Here is a 22,942-nt window from a genome sequence, read left to right on the forward strand (position 1 = left end):
GCAAAATTTTAGTAAACATGTGAATAAACTAACAAACCGATTACCAACCGTTTAGAAATTGTATAAAATAAATCGCAATCAAAACTATTTAAAACTGTCAAACCGACACTGTTTAAAAACCATGGAACTGAAACCATATACTAAACGGTTGCGATTTTAGAAAGTGTAGCTGTTTAGTAAATGGTGCGATTTTGGTTTCAGCCAAATAAATATGAATTGAACCGAACCGAACCACACCGTATACACCGAAACTGAATAGATTAACACCCTTATCTTCAACCCTTAAGATAAGAACCCGCCTCTATTTTATCTACCCAGGGCAAGGTTTTAAAACTCGGTATCGATATCGGTATTAGTATCGATATTGGAATCAGTCACAGTTGAAACCAATACGATACGGATCAGTATCGGTCAAGGATCGGTCTAATTGTTTGCCTGGATGTGATTCTTGGTTGTTCTTTCTTCCCCATGTAAAAAGGTTCTATCCCAAAATATCATCACTCACTTAGGATTCATAAGAAGAAGGTCACTGATCATTGATATTGGAATGGGCAAACAAAAAGACAATATTGCCTGTTCAAGAAGACTAGACCACTAATAGCAAAAATGCGTTACGGTTTTCGATTTTTACCATTTGAAACACGCTTTCTGTATACTTTCCAAAGATATCAGAAAAAACTGCAAACGACAAGAAAAACAGAAACGGACCGTCGGGGTATAGAGATGGAGAAGAACAATGGAATCTCTCTCTCCGCAAGCATAATGAATGTGCTGGAATCTTTTCCGTTTTTTCTTGGGGAAAAAAAAAAGAAAAGAAAAGAAAGAAAAATCTTCTCCATTAGGGACCATTCTGGACCACTGTTAGTTAAAATGCGTTTAAAATGCGTTCTTGTTTTTTTACCGTTTAAAACGCGTTTTCCCGTATGCTATTATACAATTCGAAAAAAAAACGAAAACGGCAAAAGAATCCGTTTTAAACGCCTATCCGTTTTTTAAGGGTAAAATCTGAATTTTATTAAAAAAATTAATTTATTTAAAAAAAAAAAAAAAACTATTAGTAAAAGTGAAGAGTGAAGACAATATGGTACTTGGTTTTTTGTTTTTAACTTCCAGACTATCTATAGGAAAAAAATCTCATCTTTTTATAGCCCATTGAGTAAGGAGAAGCTAAAGCTAGCAACATCTCATTTTCTTGTAGCCCATTGGACTATTTTATCTTGGGACTCCTAGAGCTTTTGGAATATTAGATGCATGTATACAAGTAATAATCTCTCAAATTGCATGAGTATACTACCGTTTTTTTTTGTTTCGTTTTTTTTGAAAACTACACGTTTAATACTCGTACCGTTTATTTACGTCTGTTTGTCGTTTCCTTTTTTTTTTTACCTTTTTTTGATCATACCGTTCATCGTTTTTATCTGTTTAAAACCCATACTGTTCGTTTCCCTTTTTTTACCGTTCCCGTTTTAACTAACAGTGTTCTGGACAAGTCTTGAAATTATTGAATGGATGTTTCTCTTTGATCACGTGACCAATGGGCTAGAACAAACTCTCCAAGGTGCTGGATCCTTTCTTCTTTCTTTCATATTCTCATTACTTTCTTCTCCCAACTTTAGAACAAGAATTAAGATCAGATAACCAACCTTGTCTTCTTACAATCACTCATGGTCATGGCCCAAAGTGCTCCTTACAAAATATGTTTTGTACCCAAAAGCAGAGAAGAAGAGGAAGAAGATGAGAAAATCTACAAGAGATACAGAGAGATTGTTTCCGAACTTCCCACAACAGAAGGTTGGTTAGGTAGCCCACTCTACCAATACCAAGGCTTTTGGTATGGTTTGGAACTTGGTGGTGTTGGACCATTGGCAGTTCAAGATCACTTCAAGCCACAACCCAGTGACATTCTTATTGTTAGCACCCCCAAATGTGGCTCAACTTGGCTGAGATCAGTAGCCTTTGCTGTCATGAATCGCAAAGCTCATCCTCCTTCAGATCAGCACCACCCTTTGCTCTTATTCAACTCACATGAGTTAGTACCACTGATAGAGATACATTTTTATAGTGACGATGTCAATGGCAACCGAATTCCTAATCTCGACATCCTTCCGTCGCCTAGACTGTTTAGCACACACATGCCTTACACATCACTACCGCAATCTGTAGCACAGTCAGAGACTTCCCCCAAGATTGTTTATATTTGCCGGAATCCTAAGGATACTCTAGTATCATGGTGGCGTTTTTCAAACAAGGTAAGGTCTAATATTTCCTTGGAGCCTCTGAAACTAGAAAAAATCTTCAAGATGTTTTGCAAAGGGATGTTATCATGTTGCCCATTTTGGGATCATGTGTTGGGTTATTGGAAAGAGAGCTTAGAAAGGCCTCAAAATGTGCTCTTCCTCAAGTATGAAGAGATGGTGGCTGAACCTGTTCTTCACTTGAAATTGATAGCAGAGTTTATGGGGTACCCCTTCTCCTCAATGGAAGAGAGGGAAGGAGTGATTGATCAAATAATAAATCTCTGCAGTTTCAAGAATTTAAGCAATTTGGCTGTCAATAAAACTGGTTCAAGTTATCCTGGTATTTCAAACAGTGTCTTCTTTGGGCAAGGTAAAGTTGGAGATTCTGCAAATTGCCTCACACCTGAGATGACGGAGCATCTGGACCGCCTCACAGAGCAAAAAATTCATGGTTCAGGCTTAACACTCTAAATATACTATGTATCTATCTTTCTTGTTTTTTCTATTGCAGGAGTGGCTCATTTTGGCTTGTGAGTTTCTATATTGTTTGTAAAAGTAATTGGGAGGCATACGCCCTTGCTGCATTTGTGTTCTAGGGGAAATCAGACACAGTGAATGCTGGGTTTTGGACTGGATTTAGGAAGCTGGGTAAGCTTTCCATCATATTAGATTGTTACTGAACTGTAGTCCCTTGTGTATTATGAACAATGAATGGTTCTGTGTAATAATTGATTCTATATAATTGTTGCTGACCCATTATCTTTTCTTTTTTTTTGTTGGGTAGAAATATCACTATTATCATATCTTTAAGCACCTTTCCATGATAAGATCCTGTGGCACTTTTTTTCCCCCATATTGATTATCCCTGGATTTTGCGGTCTGAGTTACTGCATTTGCTTTCATGGGTGATCTTTCTATATGCAACTTAAGTTGTCCGAGTATGTGATAACCATAATCATTAATGAAACTTGATTATATAGTTCAGGTTGGTTGTTTGTAGATGTAGATTTTGGCATGAACCTAAATTTTTATTTGGAATTCCCCCCCTCCCCCCAAAATTTTGGTTGGAAGAAAAGGATTAAAGAACAAAAATTGTAAAGGGGTCTATCTCATCTTAACATTGAAAACCTAGTGTTCTCTTTTCCACACCTGGAATGATCAGTAGTGGTTTTCCCCTTGGGGTTTTCAAGCAGTACCTTCTCTTTATTTTCTTCTTTCTGCTCAATATGCTGTATTTTCAGTTCTCAAAAATTTGAGATTTGAAGTTTCTTTTTGAAATTGTTTATCTTATTTGTCCTTTCCTGAAAAGATCAACCAAGACTGTAGATCCCTAACAGGAAAAGGGGAAAACAGTAAGACTTTTGTGCAAAACTAATTACCATTCTCATTTCAGTCCTTGCAGTTGCTCTCCCCCCCCCCCAAAGTAGGACATAAGTTTTTGTCAGGAAAACCATATGGAATATGGCTATTCAAATTGATGTGCAATGCCAGATTCATATTTATTCACATCGGGTACATCTCGAGCCTAAGTTTCTTCTCATTTTGCATTAATAATTTTTCTCTTTGATTACAAATTTGTTTATGTTTTGTAACTCCTCATTTAAAAGACAGTTTGTAAAAAACCCCAAAAAATACCAAGGTCTAGCATTGTATTTCAGATAAAGGAAAAGTAAGCCAGCTTAAAGTGAACGTGGGTCCTAAGCAGCGGGTTCCTGCTCCTGTATGGTGTCCGACGATCAGGATGGCCTTAAGGGAGAATATTTCTTTGGCAACTGCTGTGGTTGCAAAGCTCTATCACGGGCTCAATGTGATAATTTGTCCTCTAAAAAAGAAAATATTGAATGAATTGCAACTTAGGAGCTCCATACATGCTCAAAACCTTCTTCATATTTTTTGTAGCACTCATAGAATTGTGCTTCATTTGTTGAAAGCAAAACCCTCTAAACTTTATAATGCTGTTTAAGGTGGTTTTGCTTTGCCTCATGTGGGCCTCTTCATCTTGGCCTTTTATTTCACTCAACTAGAAATAAATTCCACCAGGATAAATATAATTTTGTGGTGTCAAGAATGGGATACAAACAAGTAACTACTATATTAGTTCTCAATTGGTAGTACACTATTTGATAACAAGTTCATCATTCCCTTGTAACTGAGCTACATGCACCACAAACGACTAGAGTTCAGTCTGATTTCTCCTAGAACACACAGCAATGGAGTATGCCTCCCAATTATTCTTATAAGAGATATAGAAACTCACAAACCAAACTAAGCCACCCCTACAATAGAAAAACCAAGAAAGAAAATTTACAGTGTTAAGCCCGAACCATGAAATTTTTGCCCGGTGATGCGGTCAAGCTGCTCCATCATCTCAGGTGCGAGGCAATTTGCGGAATCTCCAACTTTACCTTGCCTGAAGAAGATGCTGTTTGAAATAGTAGGATAACTTGTTCCAGTTTTATTCACTGCCAAATTGATTAAATTCTGGAAACTGCAGAGCTTTGTTATTTGATCAATCACCCCTTCCCTCTCTTCCTTCTCTTCGAATGGGTACCCCACGAACTCTGCCAATTGTTTCAAATGAAGAGCTGGTTCAGCCACCATCTCTTCATACTTGAGGAAGAGCACATTTTGAGGCCTTTCCAAGCTTTCTTTCCAATAACCCAACACATGATCCCAAAATGGACCACATGTAGTCATCCCTTTGTAATACCTCTCAAAGGCTTCTTCCAATTTCATAGGCTCCAATGAAATATTCAACCTTAAATTGTTTGCGAAATGCCACCATGATACAAGATTATCCTTAGGGTTCCGGCAAATATAAACAATCCGGGGAGTCTCTGATTGCGGTGGCAATGCAAAAGGCATGTGTGTGCTAAACAGTCTAGGCGACGGAAGGATGTCAAGGTTAGGAATTCGATTGCCATTGACATAGCTACTATATAGACTTGTCTCTATCAGTGGCACTAGATCATGTGGGTTGAATATGAGCACAGGGTGGTGGTGAGATGAAGGAGGATGGGATTTGCGATTCATGACAGCAAAGACTAATGATTGCAGCGAAGTTAAGCCACACTTGGGGGTGCTAGCAATAAGAATGTCATCAGGTTGTGGCTTGAAGTGATCTTGAACTGCCAATGGTCCAACACCAACAAGTTTTGAATTGTGCCAAAAGCCTTGGTATTGGTAGAGCTGGTTACCTGTCCAACCTTCTATTGTGGGAAGTTTGGCAACAATCTCTCTGTATCTTTTGTAGATTTTCTCATCTTCTTCCTCTTCTTCTCTGCTCTTGGGTACAAAACATATTTTGTAAGGAGGGTTGTGGGCCATGATCAGTGAAGGTAAGAAGATAGAAAGAAAGTAAGGAGAAGATGAAAGAACGGGTCTCTAGCCTTTAGTTATTCTAGGCCACTGAGCTAGACCAGCAGGCTTGGAGACGTTTTAAAGAGTTTGAGAGACTCTTTAACTCTTTGATACTGTATTTAAATGCTTTTATGTATGACTGATCTTGACCCTCAACCACCTTATTACCATAACTGAACTCTTACATTTTAGAAAAAGGACAATTACTACTACAGGACTCGAGGGGCCAGGATGGAGGCCAAGAGGGTCACACACTTCTTGAAAAGATGGAAAGAGTACATAGTGGGCTAATAGATGTGCTTTTCTAGATTCCCTAAAGGGACTTGATTCATTGACTAAGTCCCTGAGCGGACAATAGCTACAACAAGACTCGAGGGGCCAAGAGACCACACGCTTCTTGAAAAGCTGGAAAGAGCACATAGTGGGCTAATAGAGGTGCTTTTCTAGATTCCGTAAAGGGACTTGATACACCGACTAAGTCCCCGTGTAGACAATAGCTACAACAAGACTCGAGGGGCCAAGAGGCCACACGCTTCTTGAAAATCTGGAAAGAGTACATAGTAGGCTAATAGAGGTGCTTTTCTAGATTCTGTAAAAGGTGCTAGATAAACTGATTAAGTCCCCGAGCACTCTCCAAGGGACCCGTGCCAACCACTAGGGCAAGCTCTATAGGTTTGGTCCATTGGTCAGTTAGCAACTTCTTTATTGTCTATGAGGGGTAGTAAATCGCCAGTATGATCATGTGCTCCTTAATGCTTTGAGGAGTGAAATGTGAAACACGGGATGGATGAGATTGGATCCTCTGCACGTACATGTGAGGATCCAACACCTATTATTTATGGAAGCAAAAGGGACATGTGTTGGATCCTCGCATGTATGTCCAAGTGAGTGTATGTGCAGCGGATCCAAAATCGTCCCTTACCTCATTATCTGAGTTTCGATTGATCGATCCAAAATCCAGATCATAGTTATTTTTTCATGCGAGCCTAGACCCCTTGGAGATGAAGCTTTAAAACAAACAAAATCTGATCTCATTGGTGAATTTCCTTCTTAACTGTTTTTTTTTTTTTTTTTTCTTCTGTTGGGTTGGATCTCAAACACAGGCTGTACCTAGAACTAATCAGATTATAATTCCAATTACCATGGTGAAGAAGTTCACTTAGCTTAGAGAAAAAAACGATTTACATGTGATTGATCGGGACACTAAAATTGTTAAGATAAGGAACCTAAAGGTCATGCCCATTGTAAGTTCAGGAATGGCAAAAAAAAATGGTACAGATACGTATGGATATTAAATAGATTAGACAGGAATTATACTTTTCAAAAATCCGGCACAATAATACGATAAATGTTTAATACGACTGCTCTGTAACAAAAAAGTAGGGTATATGTTCACTATGTAATAAACATATAATTGAGATTTTAAGGGAAAAAAAAAACACCTAAACGGCATTTTTTAGGCTTTTTATGATTGGTTGAAATAAATATTCAATGTCACGCATGCTTAGTCTATTAAATTCTTTTTCACTCCGAGAGATTTGGGTTAATGTATAGTAAGGAGGAGATGTTAGGCCAATTTTAATTACAATGTCTTTTTATGAATGACCGTGCTATGAAAATCTAGTCCTCCAAGAGATTTGGGTTGGCATATAGTACTCCAAGAAAAAGAACCCCATTTTTTCCCTAAGGTTGCTTTTGGTTGCAAGGGAAATGGGAAGGGAAGGGAAGTGAAGTGAAGCGATTTTTTTTTCCCTTTTGAGTTGTTTGGTTGCAACAGAAGTGCAGTGAAATTAATTTACCAGCTGTTTGGTTGGATGTAAAATTGATGTAAAATAGATGTAAAATTTTAGAAAAATAATAATCCAACCAAACTCCTCGAAAGAGATGGGGGGGGTGGGAGAGTACTTTTCAATGCAGAACCCACCTAGCTCCTCAAAATTTATATTGGTTATGTGAATCAGGTCATTCAATGTCTGTACCAAATCAAACGAAATGTCATCAGATACTATGTTCTATCACTAGCCAAAATAAACCATTTCATTATATATATCAAATGAATGCAACATAAATAAATATTTAAAATAATATAAAAGATAATCACAAAGAAAACAGTAATAGATCACAAGTGATAACGACTGAAAGGCCAATTCCAAAAGTTTTTTTTTGTCAAAGCAAACCCAACAGATCAGTAATGCTCCATCTGGTTCAAACCCAAAGTCTTTTGGTCAAAACAAACATAAATTGAGTTGCGTGAGAGAGAGAGAGAGAGAGAGAGAGAGAGATCGTTGAGAGTCATGAGCGGGAGTGAGACTCGCGAGAGTGGGAGAGATTGTGAGAGTAGGGTTTTTTTTTTTTTTCTTAATATTTTTGTGGGGAAATAAAAAGGGAAGTTTTAATGGTTAAGTGAAATTTTTTTCGCATGTAAAATATATTTCCCTTGCAATCAAACATCCAAATTTATTTTTTCTGGGAAAAAAATTCCACTTTACATAAAAAATTTGCATTCCCCGTGCAACCAAACAATGCCTAAGGGAATTACCAGCTCCTTTCCAAAACCCTGAATCAATTGAGTCCAATTATAAACCCTACCTGGCTTGTGTGGCCTCTGTGCTAGCATGGGGCTAATGGGGATGCACACCTAGGCAACCAACATTGTGTGGCAGGGAGGTCATTTCACCCCTTATGTCTAGGCACATCCACAAGAGAGCACAACCGGATAACATTCTTTTTTCCAAAGATTTTACTACGAATTTGGTTTTGTTTGTTTCAATGTAAAGTTTTACAAGCTGAAAATTTTACATGTAAAACCATACATGTTGACAAAATTTCCAATGTTTGTTTTCAAGAGGACAATATGGTGTGAAATTTATAAATATGATTGCTCATGTTAAAGCCCTTTATACAAACTGTTGGTTCAGCTATTTTATTCTTTCTTTGTTTGAAATCAATTCTAATTGGAGTTTTGAAATCACAAAAGGTAGATTTCATTTTTATCAAGTACCACTTGATCGACAAAAGAATTAGAGATCTATTATTTGATCAACCACCCCGTCACTCTTTTCCATTGAGGAGAAGGGGTGCCCCATAAACTCTGCTATTGATTTCAAGTGAAGAACTGGCTCAGCCACCATCTCGTCATACTTGAGAAAGAGCACATTTTGAGGCCTTTCTAAGCTCTCTTTCCAATAACCCAACACAAGATCCCAACATGGGCAACTGGAAAACATTCCCTTACAAAACATCTTCATCTTCCAGTTCCAAAGGCTCCAATGAAATATTCAACATGGTGGGCTAATATAGGTGCTTTTCTAGATTCCCTAAAGGGACTTGATCCATTGACTAAGTCCCTAAGCCGACAATAACTACAACAAGACTTGAGGGGCCAGGATGGGGGACCAAGAGAGCCACACACTTCTTGAAAAGCTGGAAAGCGTACATAGTGGCTTTTCTTAATCCACTAAGTCCCCGAGCACTCTCCAAGGGAGCAGTGCCAACCACTAGGGCAAGCTCTAAATCGCCTTGCGGCATTGGTCGTTTAGTAGCATCTTCATCATCTATGAGGGGCAGTAAATCGTCGGTACGATCTCGTGCTTTTACATGCTTTTAAAGAGTGAAATGTGAAACACGGGATGGATGAGATTGGATCCTCTGCAGGTACATGTGAGGATCCAACACATATATCCCTCTTCCTGCCATTTATAGGGTGAAGACGGATATATATGGAAGCAAAAGGGACATGTGTTGGATCCTCACCTGTATGTCCATGTGAGCGTACATGCAGCGGATCAAACTCGTCCCTTACCTCATAATTTGCGTTTTTGACTTGTCCCAAAATCATAGATATTTTTTCATGTGAGCCTGGACCCTTGGAGATGAAGCTTTAAAACAAACAAAATCTGGTCTTGTTGGAGAATTTCCATCTCAATTACCATGTAGAATTAGTTCACTTACGTTAGAGAAAAATCGATTCACAGGTGATTGATCAGGACACTAAAATTTTTAAGATGAGGAACCTAAAGGTCATGCCCATAGTAAGTTCAGGAACGGCTAAAAAAAGGGGTACGAACACGTATGGGTATTGAATAGAGTAGACGGAAATTATATTTTCCGAAAATCTGGAGCAATAATATGGTATATGCTTAATATGTGTTTAATACGACTGCTCTGTATCAAAGAAGTAGGGCATATATTCATTATGTGACAAACATGTAATTGGGATTATAAGCCAAAAAAGCAATTAAAACAAGATTTTGGGGGTTTTTATGATTGGCTGAAATTAATATTCAAAGTCACACATGTTTACTCTATTAAATTCTTTTTCACTTCGAGAGATTTGAGTTAGCATATATCTTATTATGAATGATTGTATTGTAAAATTTTAGTCCTCCAAGAGATTTGGGTTGACATTAGGGGTGAAACAGGGTTGTGTTTCTTAAAACCCTAACCCAACCCTAGGTCCCAAAAACTCAATCTAGGCCCATGCCTACAACCCGACCCTAATTGATCCTAATTGAGCCGGGTTGGCCTAATTGGCACTGATTTTTGCCAAGGTCGAGCTAACCCTGTTTTTTCCATTTGCATTCTAGCATTCAAAAAAAAAAATCATCAAATGATCAATACACAATTAAAACTGTGAAGTGCGACACAATAAAAAATGTTCAAGACACTTGAGGAGTACTCAAGGTTAAAATCAAGGCCAGACTGGGCCTAGGACTCAACCAAGGCCTAGCCCAACCCTAAACTACGGTTAATGTTTTTCAACCCTAACCTCTCTTTTGGTTCAGAAATCTTAGCCCAAGCCCTATTCAGGCTCAAGGAGGGATTGGGCCATCAGGGCCAAACTTGCACCCTTGTTGGCATATAGTACTCCAAGAAATAGAAACTCATTTCTTTTATGGGAATTATCAGCTCCTTTCCAAAATCCCGAATCAATTGAGTTCAATATAGAGCACTATCTGGTTGCGTGGCCCCTATACAATGAGGATGCCCAAGCATTCAACAGAGTAGGGTGGGGAGGTTATTTCACCCCCTATGTCTAGGCAAAAGAGCGCACAACTGGATGGCATTCTTTTCTCCATAGCTTTTAGTACGAAAGAGAAAACAAAACATTCAATAAGTTGGAATCGAGTGGAGAACTGATATAATTAGAACAAACCTACCAATTTTCCAGTCCAAAACCCAGCATTCACTAATCTTGTTTCCCCTAGATCACACAACAAGGAAGTGAATGTTCCTCACAATTATTCTCACAAAAATTATGGAAGCTCACAAACCAAAATGAGACATGCCTGCAATAGAATAGAAAAACCATGCAATTTTCGCTTTGTGATGTGGTCAAGCTGCTCCATCATCTCATGTGTGAGGCGATTTTTGCTAAATCTCCAACTTTATGGGGGTACTCTTTTCAGAAGTTCTTTCTATTTTTACATATGTTTCTTCCACAATTTGATCCCTTTTCGGTTTCTAAGGTTTCTTTCGGTTTCTTAGTGACAATAGGTGACGGTAGAGAAGGAAGGGGTAGTTGGTTAAATAATAAAACTGGATTGAGTTATCCTGCACAAGGATTAAAGTATCGGTATCCGTCGCCGTATTGGTCAGTCAAAATTAAGATACATATCGGAGGATATCGTATCGTATCAGAGATACGCAAAGATACGCTAAAGATACCTACATAAATGGATATGAAACACTTTTTTAAACACTTTTGTATAAAAATTTTGTTAAAAAAGCTATTGATCGATAACATGTATTATGCATAAATAATAAATTGAGGGTATCACACTAAGAATTCAAGGTTTGTAATTGTCTCATAAATGTAAAATTCTTGTTCCCAACCTTGTTTTCCACTTTAATTTGAGAGAAATATGACTGACAACAACTCTGGAATAAAAAACCCTCAAAAAATCATGTTTTTCTGAAAAATTACCCATCTTGGCCATTATATGACCGTAGTGCACTGTATCGGTACATACCGATACTCACCGATACGTATCGATACTCACTGATTTGTACCAACCGATATATACCAACACTCTCCGATACGTACAGATACTCATCGATACGTGCCAATCAATACATACTAATACTCACTGATACGTACCGATACATACTGAAACGTACATTGCACCTCGATTTTATATTTTCCATAGAGTATTAGTGCGTATTGTATCATATCATATCAGTGTGTATCGGTGCATATCGGTATGTATAATAGGATATATATATTGATACGGAAGGATTTTAAAAATTCCATGTATTGTATCAATGTGTATCACATCGGTCGACTAAATTTAAAATACATATCGAAGGATATCGTATCAATATCGGAGATACTTTAAAATTCCTACAGAGCTTTATTATTTGATCAACCACCCCTTTCCTCTATTCCGTTGAGGAGAAGGGGTAGGTACCCATAAACTCTTATCATGCATCCATTTTAAGTGGAGAGCACTGTTTCAGCCTGCATCTCTTCATACTTGAAAAGGGGGAGCCCATTTGGAGGCCTGTCATCTAATCTCTGTTTTCCACTAACCCAACACATACTTAGGCTTCTTCTTCCAGTTTCATGGGCTCCAAGGAAATCCAAGTTGATGCACACTTTGATTCATGACAGCAAAGGCAAGCAATCTCAGCCAAGTTGAGCCACACACTTTGGTGGTTCAACACCAACAAAGCTTCAAATGGTACAAAGTCTTGGTGTTGGTAGGTAGGGAACCTGACCAATCACCTGTCATAGGATGTGTCTCATCTACCTTATCTTCTCTACTCTTGTTTCTTGGGTACAGATTAAAGATATTTTGTGATGAGCATTTTGGGCCATAAGTGTAAAGTAAGAAGATAAGTTATTTTTCCTAAGGTGAAAAGAGAAAGGGTCTTCCATCCTTGAGAAGAAAGTTTTTAAGGCCAATCAAGGTCTCCACTTTTTTTCCTTTTTTTTTTTTTTTTCAGTGAAATTCAGTTGATTGAATCATATCCAACAGCAGCATCTCCTTGGGTGCAAGAGACTTCTCTTTCACTTGTTATTTTTGGCCCTGTTATGAAAGAAAGCTTCCTAATCTATTAATTAATCTCAGTCATCTAGTTGGATGAGGGTCGATTGTTCTGTTTCAATCTCACATCAATCGCATAAGGGCTGATCCCACATTGATTTTGAAGGAGGTTTGATGTGGGTTGATATGATCTTGAATTCTCTCACCTTGTAAGCCAGTTTATAAGATTGCGTGTGTATCAATGGTATTAGAGCAGTTGATCATCCCCTCATCCCGCACCTAGAAGGGGTAAAGTTCTTCCTCCCATTCATTTGGTTAAGTCCAATCATAGAATCACATAATCTTGAACAAAGAGATCATTTCTTCACCATGGGTGGCAATTCTAAATTTTTTGTTTCATATTTTAGATTTTTTTTTTGGGTGAAAATTCATATCTTAGATTTCAATGGGTTGTTAAATTGATCTCAAAAGCGAGATGGAATATTGGTTCCAAGGACAATGTTTCAAAGGGAAAATGAAAACTAAAAATAGGCAAGAGAACTGCTTGTGCAGCTATTGAACCAGCATGCAAGCCGGTGGAAGGCCGTATGAAAGCATTTAATTAGGGGCAATACCATCATTTTACAATCGTGTGTCTGGGCATAGAGACACGTAAGAGGGTAGAGTTCTTTTCTCTATAAAAGTAAAGGAAAAAGATTCCTGTGAGGGCAGTATGATCCCAATGCTTAGATGCATGGAGATAATATAATTCACCCACACCCCATGAAATGGAAAATGGCATCCCTGTGAATGCCTTCTTGTGCACTCCCATTGACCCTCACGCACACTTAAAAACCACACTCTTCCATAAGAAACACTTTCCCTAAAAATAAATAACAGGGCTAGAATAGGGACCTACACCAATGAGAAAAGGCGGGGCAATTTCCTCAACAGAAAGCCCAAATTTTGAGGAGAAAAAGTACCAACGTAACTCCCATGGCTCATTATGTGAACAGTGAGTGGAAAGAAATCCTCACTCCATCATTTAAGGCGTCTTTCCCTTTCGTGCACAAGGCTCGCACCTTTGCAAAGAAACTGTTTCCCGATTCAAACCTACAATCACCAAGTTCCAACGAAGCAACCTTAACATTATGCCAAGGCCTGCCCAATTTTAAAAAGAATAAAATGAGGGCAATCAGTCCTAGACTCACCAACAGCCAAAACAAACGTGCAATAAAAATCCAAAAATCCAATAAAAAGCTTCAGATAAAATGTCAAGAAAAAACCATACACAGAATTTATAATAATCATTCCGTCATGTACAAGGCACTTTCTCTAAGGAGAGTATGCACAGCACTAATTTTGGGAAGAGCAGCTTTTGCCAGAGGAAGTTTTTCATCAACACGCATGGATTTCAACCTTCATTCTCTTAAGATTGATCTCAATAGGTACAGAAAAAAAAAAAAATCTTGTACAAGCTGGATGAAAGCTTCGGCATGGAATCATTTAACAGTCTTTGAGTGTTTGATAAGCCAATCGATGACGGCGTCTATGTTTATAGAATCTTTACATGAGATCATGTAGGAGCAGACCTCCCTGTCTGTGATGGACTCCAGCCCCCTGGATCCCATGTGCCACATACATCAAGAATAAGCAAAACATGTTCAAGAAAATAAAAAAACCAACAAGAAAAGAAGATCAGGAATTCATTGATGAAGAAACATTAGATGATTACTATATTGATCAATTAGTTCTTATACTTACAGTTGATCTACCAATGCTTGCTTGGAAAGAGCTTCAGACTTATCAATCTTGTTACCAAGAACCAACAGTGGAATCTCACTTAAGGATGGTTTCATGAGCAGGTCATGCAATTCACTTCGAGCTATAGGAACACTGTCTCTATCAGCAGCATCAACTACATACCTGCCATTAGCAGTATGAGAGAGGACAAAAGGTAAGTGACACAAAACAAAATTATTTCCGTGCCACATCACGGATCTGCAGATATAAGGGAATGAGAAAAATGAAAGAACTATGCAGTTCCCAAAAGGGAAAATTCATGATGAAGCATGGGCATAGACATGATAGACTCAGACCAGATGTGGTCAGGGAGCTTGCCTGTCAAATGCACCCTGGATACATAGGCAATAGTCACCTGAAATTTGGTTCTTTTCCCAATCACATGGATGTCACTTCCATATGTCAGGGTTTTTGTTTTCAATAATATTAATATATTAGTTTCAGTTATTTTTTGTTATTTTTGTTTTGTTTTGTTTTGTTTTTTTTTTTTTTTTTTTTTTTTTTTTTTTTTAATTTCCATAATTCAGAGACTAGGCTTGGTGCCGGTGCTGTTTCAATGGATTAAAAAAACAAAAACAAAATTTCTTGTCAAGTCAAGAGATTCTTCCCCCCACACCTTGTTTGAGGGGTCAAATAAACAAAATATGCATCAAGCAACTAGAAATTAATGATATATAAAATATGAGAACGTGGGAGGAATTACAGAATTGCAGAGACACCACGACAATATCGCTCCCACATGGTGCGAAACCTCCTTTGCCCACCAAGATCCCAAAGCTTAATGGTTACATTTCCCTTTGTGACCTTTCGCATATTGAATCCAACCTAGATTTCAAACTTTAAAAATCAGCAATAAGCTACAAAAGAATCGTGTACCATGAGGTGCTTAAACTAAATTATGTTGAAATGGTACTTACAGTTGGAATCATGTCCTCAGTATAGCCTCCCATCTGACAAAATATTAACAAGTTATAGATAAGTCAGAAAGAATCAATTGTAAATCATCAGAAGAGAGAAAAGAAATAAGAGTATATACTCACAGAAATAGCATTAACAAGAGATGTTTTCCCCGCATTTTGAAGTCCAATAAGGGAAAGCTCCATTTCCTGTTTGAAAAACTTACTGACATAAACTCAAAGTCAGAATATAGAAAAGTTTATGAAGTAATGGTCTAACTAAAGTTTGACTGTTATTCGGTTTTACCGGGGGGTTAGGCAGATCAGTAAGATCCATTCGAAAACCAAGTGCAAAATCATAATCTAATGGATGGCAACAACCATATACCTAAAACAAGGAATCCAGGTGTTCTTTTAAATTTACAGTTAGTCATATATTATTTCACAATATAATAATCGATAGTTCCCTTCCAATGGAAAAGGTGGAGGCAATGCAAATTTTCAAATTTAGCATGCTTTCATACTAGGGGAAAGACCTAAGAGTCCATTATATTGCTGGGAAAGGCTGGGAAAGGAAAAAATATAAATGAATAGAGAACTTATGTAAAGGATTTTTTATGGGGTTTCTTTTTCCCATTAGAATTGTTACCATACCACGAATAAGCATTTGACAATCTGTACAAGAAGTTACAGATTCCAAATAGGACCACTCAAGCTCTTTCACTCTGGGAACCATTCATGGCATTTTGAGTCGGATCTCTTCTTTCTTTCATCCGACTTGATATTCATATTGACACCATATTTAAACAAATCAACAGATGTTTAGATATCTTTGAATTTTCTGTTCTTACATATAGTCATGTAGTCAGAATTCATTTATAAGAGTTTTATTGCAAGGGAACCAATACACAAGAATTATGGAATTATACTGCCCTGCCATAAGCATTGATTCTTAGAATACAAGTCCTAAAGCCATCTCATTACTGATCCATACTGAACATCCAGTGCAATGAGCCTCAGGATGTTACTCATAGGAGGTAACTCTTTCCTATTTAAGAAAAACTGAAGCAACTTATAAAGGTAAGGGACATTCCAAAGAATAGGTCTTTCTATATTATAATGGGCCATCAAAACTGTACATAAGACTCCATTACAAATTGGCCGACAATAAATTTCAAGTTCCACCCAACAAATCACTGTAGAAATCCAACTCAACTTTACAATAAAAGCCCTAAAGCAAATATCCTGGTCCTGGATACTATATAGGCTAGTTCGGGATAATTGTCAAAAGTGCAATGATAATGTCCTAGACATATACTCCAGCAATTTCGGTTGGGGGTAAAAGTCTATGTTATTTTGGGCTAAAGGCACTATTTCCCCAGCCATACATTGATTTGTACAAGGTTACTAGTTACTGACTGATGAGAAAAGGGTAAATAAATAAATAACAGAAAGCAAAGGCAGACTGTATTTAGAGAGTTCTTTGAATAAGTATGATGCAGAGCCTATCTAGGAAAGAGATCAGGTACCCCAATTTCAGGGTTAAGGTTTTAAATTCTTGGATATTGAATTGAATTTATTTAGAATTTCAAAGGAGCTAGATCCAGTTGGGACTATTGATGTATGAAGGTCCTTACTGATCATTGTCTGATTGACATGGAAAAGAGAACATAAACTGGTTGATTTTATATGAATGAGTCAAATAGGTTTTGGAAGGTGGCTGATAGGTATAAGAAAGGTTTTAGCGGTCACTGCTTTTAGTTGGATTGTTAAAGAGTTAATAGTTTGTTATGAATGGGCTGGTTAAGGCTAGTGAAGAAAACTGCAGGTTTTTTTTTTTTTTTTGGTACAAAGAGAACTGCAATTTTAGTTGTGAAATAGTTAGTATGGGTGCGATCGATATGGTAGCACCATAGCAGATAATACATTAATGGAATAAAGAGAAGAAGAAAGATATGTGCCACGAATCACATGTAGAACATTAAGGGATCCTCTGGTTGGATGTAAAACACTGTAATGTGAAGTTAAAAAAATATAAACTCAAAGCGGATACAACATAATTGTGTCTCCACAACTATCTTAAAACTTACTAAATATAGCACCTAAAAAATTTTCAACAAAATTTCTTATGTATGTTGAAGAGAATGGCAAAGGGAATTTATTACTTCACTTTTCAACCACTATCTAAGCCATTATGGTTTTCTTTATGCTATTGGTATTTTCAAATATTAATACTTCACTTTCCAACAACTTTAATCCCACCAGACACAGCCTAAGATAAACTGTGTGGAAAGGCCAAATTTCATTGGAACATATTAAAGTACTCACTTTCACTTAAACTAAAAAATGGATAAATCCTTGTTATAAACTGATATACTGCACGTACTTTGGCCATAATTTTCCAGTCACGCTAAATTTGGGAGATCGTGGATTTGTTGGAAAGGTAACTGATACATCTCTTTTATACCAAACTCAAGCCAAAACCAAGTAATAAACTTTAAAAATAAATCCTAAAGAGAAATGGTAATAGGACAATAGTACTTTCTGAAGCAGTAGGATATATTAATGAAATTCAGCAGCTTGAATGTGCTTTACAAGCCAATGATCTGTTTTGGTGATTTTTAGATCAAAGATAACAGGGAATTAGATATTTCCACCACTTTCCTTTGGGTCTATCTTTGGAAGATCATGACTCATTCTTTTAGAATGATTTTGGTGCTGTTTGAGAGCTTATTGAGTTACCTATCAATGGGAAAGGATTTAAGTATTGGTATTAGGTATCGTATTGGAAGCCCGATTTTAAGAGTATTATCATATTCTATTGGAGAAACACAAGATATGCCAAAAATAAAATATAAACACTTCAGAAACACATAGATATGCTAAAAGTACATGCAAAATACTATTTTCGAATCATAACACCATAAATACAGAGTAATTAAGTTTGCCCATGGGACATTAGTTAGTCAGACCATATCTGCCATGTGACAGATCAGTGAGAGTCATGGGTATATGTCAAACATATTTAATTCAAAGAAGACATCGTGAAACTTGATTCTCTTTCTTACTTTGTTAGTTGTTGTGTACAAATTTTTCATATGGCAACTTCCTTAATGAGAGCTGCGAGCTGGTGCGGGAGTTTATTAGGTTTCCTCCTCCCAACGAACACGTCTTCCAAAAAGAGATGTCATCTAGTGGGTGAGGCAATGATAAGTGAATCTCACATTTTCACTCCTCACATCACCACACTTACATAATTCCACCATCCCATGTCTCCCTCTGATTTCTTTCAATAAAAGGGAGTGAGGCTTTTTTTTTTTGGGGGGGGGGGGGTGTAACTTGTCATTTCTTTGTTGTACATGATTTTTCTTCTCTCCATTTCGTACCTTCACAAATGTCAGTAGCATTAATAGAGGGAAAAGAGAAGGAGAAGGTGCTCTCTTTCGTGTTCCTCGTATTAGGTTGCAGCGTGACATTGTTTTCTGTATCAAGGGAAGAAGGAAAGGTATTGTGACTTTTCTTGTATACATCATGTTGAGTATTGAGAGCAATATTCTTGTGAATCCATCTTGTTTGGATACTTGCACTATTATCCAAGAAGAGTTATTATTCTTGATATCTGTTAAGCTCTAACCCTGGCAAGATAATATTTTGTATTCCCCCTATTGCTTATAGTGGAAGGTTTCACTTGGATGAGGTCTTGTAGTTTTCCACGTTAAAATTAATGTTTTCTTTTGCAGTTGGATCGATTTTTTTTGTGTTATTATTTTGTACATATTTGGTCATCGTTGTGTTTCTCCATTAACTTGTGAAAAAGTGTTTGTGTTTCCCAATAGGTTCATCTCAAGAACTTGTCTATAGATTCACTGAAAGAAAAAATTCACCAGCAGAGGGATCACCATTCCTTAAAATTTTGGGCTACCATATCTTGTATTTTTTTCTTGCTGGGAAGAAAAGGTAAGAGTGCTACCTCTGAATTCACCAACAGATCACCCAATACCAGGAATTTGATGGGATTAAACCAAGTCAATTTAAACGCAAATTTCACATGAATTAAAAAACTAATAATCCCAACAAGCTCAGACTAATCCCAAATTAGAACAGCAGTTACTCTACCCATGGCCTATCTAACAGGTGGTGTTCCAATCTGAAAATAACCTGCTTTCGCTGGATCCAAGATGTCTACCAATCAGCATCAGATTGATCTATACTATATTGGATATGCACATGGCCGTCCATATCCAACCCAAAAATGCCCACTGTTTCCCAGCTTTGAAGATCAACCTAAAATTAACTTACTTCTGGGGATTTAAAAGAACATATAATTGGGGAGTGTCAGTGTCTTCCCCAAGAAAGGGGAAAGAATTCAAGGCAACTGAGGAATAACTCTATAGAAATATCTATATGAACTAGCTCAATTGAGTAGAAAAAAAAAAAGGATGCAACACTAATCAACAGGAGAAAAAAATGGAAATTAGAAGAAGGAATCTACCTCCGGAGCCAATTGAGGAAGGTCTCCCACAGTCCCATTTGGTAATCAAATTTGAATCCAACTAAGGTATCTTGCGAGAGAGACTGAATCAATCGAATGCAGAGAAACCGTAGAACCCTAGTTTTCAGAAGCACGAACAGTCCACTAGAGAAGACCCGCGGAGCTTCAGACGTATGGCGGCTGTCTGAAACCTGCTAAGAACAGAGTGCCACCTCGCCTTGGTTCGTTTTCTGGGGATGGGTTTCGAATAACACTACCATGTATCAGAGGTCTAAAGTCGTCAATGGACCTTGCATTGTAATCTAGCCACGTGGAGGGATGGTCACTCAATCTAATGGTCCGATCAAAATCAAACAGTTGAAGCGTACCCTCCAGTAGGTCCAATCAGAATCAATCAGTTGAAGCCCAAGTCAAGCGACAACACCACCAGTTTTTCAGCATTATCCCAACTAAATGGAGTCCGTTACATTAAGGATGTGAATTTGAAACCAAAATCATTTACAAAAGTCAATCCAAATTGTTTACACCAAAATCATGAAACCATTTATTAAATGGTTCAGTTTTGATTTTGATCGAAACTGGTTATAAATGGTTTTAGTTTTAATATATGAAACTGTTTATTGAATGATTCGATTTTGAATTTACCTAAAAAATCTTGTATCAAACTGAATCGAACTATCTATGCCAGTGAAATGATTAACACCCTTTGGATCCAATCAAAGGCTGCAAAAAGAAAAAAAAGATGTCTAATTGCAAAAAAAAATCACCTAAATGGGATCGGCGATACATGTATTTTAGCCCAAGTCCAACCTGACCAATTATTAAACTTGTTGGGCTCAAGCATTGATCAACAAGACATCGGCTTGGCGGCCTCTCAATTGAGACCAATTGAATATTGTGATCGATAGATAACCTATCACTTATAACCTAATTAGTCCATTTACAAACCACTTAGCCCCATTATACCATGTTCATAGCCTAATTAGCCTTGACTATGCTACCCGATTATGTTTTCTACATCTAAACTTTCTACATATAAACACGTTATCGTCAAAAGATGTATCTATATTTTTAATTAGATGCATGTAGTAAATGCATTTTCATTGATTCAGGCGTTGGCATAATGGTCATGCGATCAAGTAGTGTTCTTTCTCCTGTATCAAGTCCTTTTATGATCTGAATTAACTCGTATATTATTATGTGGTTCGATCACATATCAGCCTATGGGAGTTGATTCCACATCGATTTTCTATGAGAATTGATGTGAATTGATATGGTCTTGGGTCTCCTCACCTTATAAGTTGGTTTATAGGGTTAAGTTTTATGAACAATATAAGATTAACTCATCAACAAGCCTTGAACCTTTAACCTTTTAGGTTGTGTACAACAACCAACAAACCATTTAGACAATAATGAGGCTTGTATAGCCTGATTAATCAATCGTTTATAATTTAACCATAGCCCGATTTTAACCAATTACCTTGACCTGATGATGGATCAGTAATCGATTGACCGAATATAAATGTGTCTATGTCTTAGCCTAGATCAATACCTAAATAGGTGGGAACAATGCATAATCTTAAATTAGTAGAAACAGATTAAACTTAAGTGAAACTGGCTAAGCCCCACTAGTTAACATCTCTAGTCTTCTGCTTACTGCATGGTTTCAAGTATCAAACTGGAATCAGATCAGTTAAAGAAACAATGGATTCAAATTGTAACCAAAATATTTTTTCATGTGCAAGTATCAAACTGGAATCAGATCAGTTAAAGAAACGATGGATTCAAATTGTAACCAAAATATTTTTTTGTGATTTAACTTGACAGTCAAATCTTTCACAATGACACTAGTCAAACATTATAGTTTCGCTATAATAATTCCTACTTCCAATTCTTTGAACAGAAGATTTATCATGAACGGTACATCGCTCTCTTGAAATGGCCATTAGTTCATGAATGAGCTCATGCCAAACCACCAATATGCCTAACAAGAAAACGAATAAAAATCGCAAACAATAGCTCTATAGGTAATCGTATATAAAAATTTATATGGTTCAGTAAAATTGTTTACGTCCACGGTGAAATGAGATCCTATTTCACTATCAATGGATAATATAATTATAATTGTTCGTCCTTACACCTCTCTTAGATTTCTTATGAAAAAAAAGCGGACCCTTGAAACCTTTGACCTTTTAATGATCATTTGAAATAAATCTATTTTTACAAATGACGAAATACAAGACATCGTACCCAAACATCTCCTCATAAAATGCTATAATTTTTTCACAGAGTCCTCAACCATGGATGAAGCTGTGGATACTCACCTTCCAACTGTTGCTCTTTCAACATCAGTTTTCCAAATGGGGAGAAGTTTCAGATCACAATTCCAACACTCGTTACATAAAAAAGCTAATATCCAAGAAACGTTACGGATCTGGACTCTGAATATTGGCTTTATGTGACATGTATTGGATTGTGAAAACGTATAAAGCAAACCATCAGTAATTGCTGTGAGATCCTTGTCTCTTGTTCGAGGTGGTCACTCAATTCTCAAGAGTAATGAACATGAAGAAGCTCAGTGACGTTTCAAGAGGGGACTCATGTTTTAGGTAAGGATGTGAATTTGAAATTGAAACTGTTGATAGTATAGAGAGTGAGTCTGTCATCTTGAGAGAGATTGTTCTACCTCGTCGGGTATTAATTTGAGTATTTGAAATATGGAATATTATGGAATAGATCAAGAATATTTTAACTATGATTATACACTTTTCAGACTCGTGTGATTGGGCTCCAAAATTTTTCAATTTCAAGAGTTATAATTTTTCAATTGAAGGATTTTTTCTTTTCACAATCTTACTTTGCTTTTTTACAAAAGAGTCAAATGTTTTTTCCGATTTACATTCGATTAATCTACTCGCTTGGAATAAGTGGATGATCAATAGTTCTTACTCAGAGAACCTTTTGGCGTAGCTTGGGAGCTTTATTAAATCATCATGCTTATAGTATGAATCTGAGATTTTAATCGATTCGAATTCGAATCGAGCCGTTTACATCGAAATCGTAAAACCGTTTAGTAAATGGTTCGATTCTGATTTCAAGTTTAAGATCGATTGGTTAAATGGGTCGAGTTAGGGCCCGTTTGATAACGTAACCAGAAACGTGTTTCTATGTTTTTTTGTTCTCAGA

At 37.0% G+C, this 22,942-nt stretch overlaps 3 protein-coding genes across 4 annotated transcripts; 1 reads left to right on the forward strand and 2 right to left on the reverse strand.

Annotated features, from left to right (window-relative positions):
* The first annotated feature begins 1,670 nt into the window (after positions 1–1,670).
* On the forward strand, positions 1,671–2,708 carry LOC122079293 (cytosolic sulfotransferase 8-like). The gene has a single exon (XM_042645648.1). The coding sequence runs from the start codon at positions 1,671–1,673 to the stop codon at positions 2,706–2,708; it is 1,038 nt and encodes a 345-aa protein (XP_042501582.1).
* Positions 2,709–4,541: 1,833 nt separating this feature from the next.
* Positions 4,542–5,564, reverse strand: LOC122079299 (cytosolic sulfotransferase 8-like). The gene has a single exon (XM_042645661.1). The coding sequence runs from the start codon at positions 5,562–5,564 to the stop codon at positions 4,542–4,544; it is 1,023 nt and encodes a 340-aa protein (XP_042501595.1).
* Positions 5,565–13,805: 8,241 nt separating this feature from the next.
* Positions 13,806–19,987, reverse strand: LOC122074617 (ADP-ribosylation factor-like protein 8c). Of its 2 annotated transcripts, none has more exons than XM_042639525.1 (6): positions 19,757–19,987; positions 15,409–15,490; positions 15,286–15,318; positions 15,072–15,193; positions 14,330–14,491; positions 13,806–14,185 (listed from the first exon to the last, which is right to left on the reverse strand). In XM_042639525.1, the coding sequence occupies exons 1-6, from the start codon at positions 19,792–19,794 to the stop codon at positions 14,068–14,070; spliced, it is 555 nt and encodes a 184-aa protein (XP_042495459.1). In that variant the 5' UTR covers positions 19,795–19,987; the 3' UTR covers positions 13,806–14,067. The 2 variants fall into 2 exon arrangements, with proteins under 2 accessions (XP_042495459.1, XP_042495468.1); XM_042639534.1 differs by having other exon boundaries at positions 15,409–15,486; positions 19,757–19,985.
* Between the last annotated feature and the right edge of the window lie 2,955 nt (positions 19,988–22,942).

This window comes from Macadamia integrifolia, chromosome 1 (assembly GCF_013358625.1).
Source record: "Macadamia integrifolia cultivar HAES 741 chromosome 1, SCU_Mint_v3, whole genome shotgun sequence".
Taxonomy (NCBI): Eukaryota; Viridiplantae; Streptophyta; class Magnoliopsida; order Proteales; family Proteaceae; genus Macadamia; species Macadamia integrifolia.

Coding starts and splice junctions, on each gene's coding strand:
- LOC122079299 (XM_042645661.1), bottom strand. CDS start 5,564: ATGGCCCACAACCCTCCTTACAAAATATGTTTTGTACCCAAGAGCAGA.
- LOC122074617 (XM_042639525.1), bottom strand. CDS start 19,794: ATGGGACTGTGGGAGACCTTCCTCAATTGGCTCCGGAG. Junction 15,319..15,408: donor CTCTTGTTAATGCTATTTCT/GTGAGTATATAC, acceptor ATATTTTGTCAG/ATGGGAGGCTATACTGAGGA. Junction 15,194..15,285: donor CTGAGGACATGATTCCAACT/GTAAGTACCATT, acceptor TTTGAAATCTAG/GTTGGATTCAATATGCGAAA.
- LOC122079293 (XM_042645648.1), top strand. CDS start 1,671: ATGGCCCAAAGTGCTCCTTACAAAATATGTTTTGTACCCAAAAGCAGA.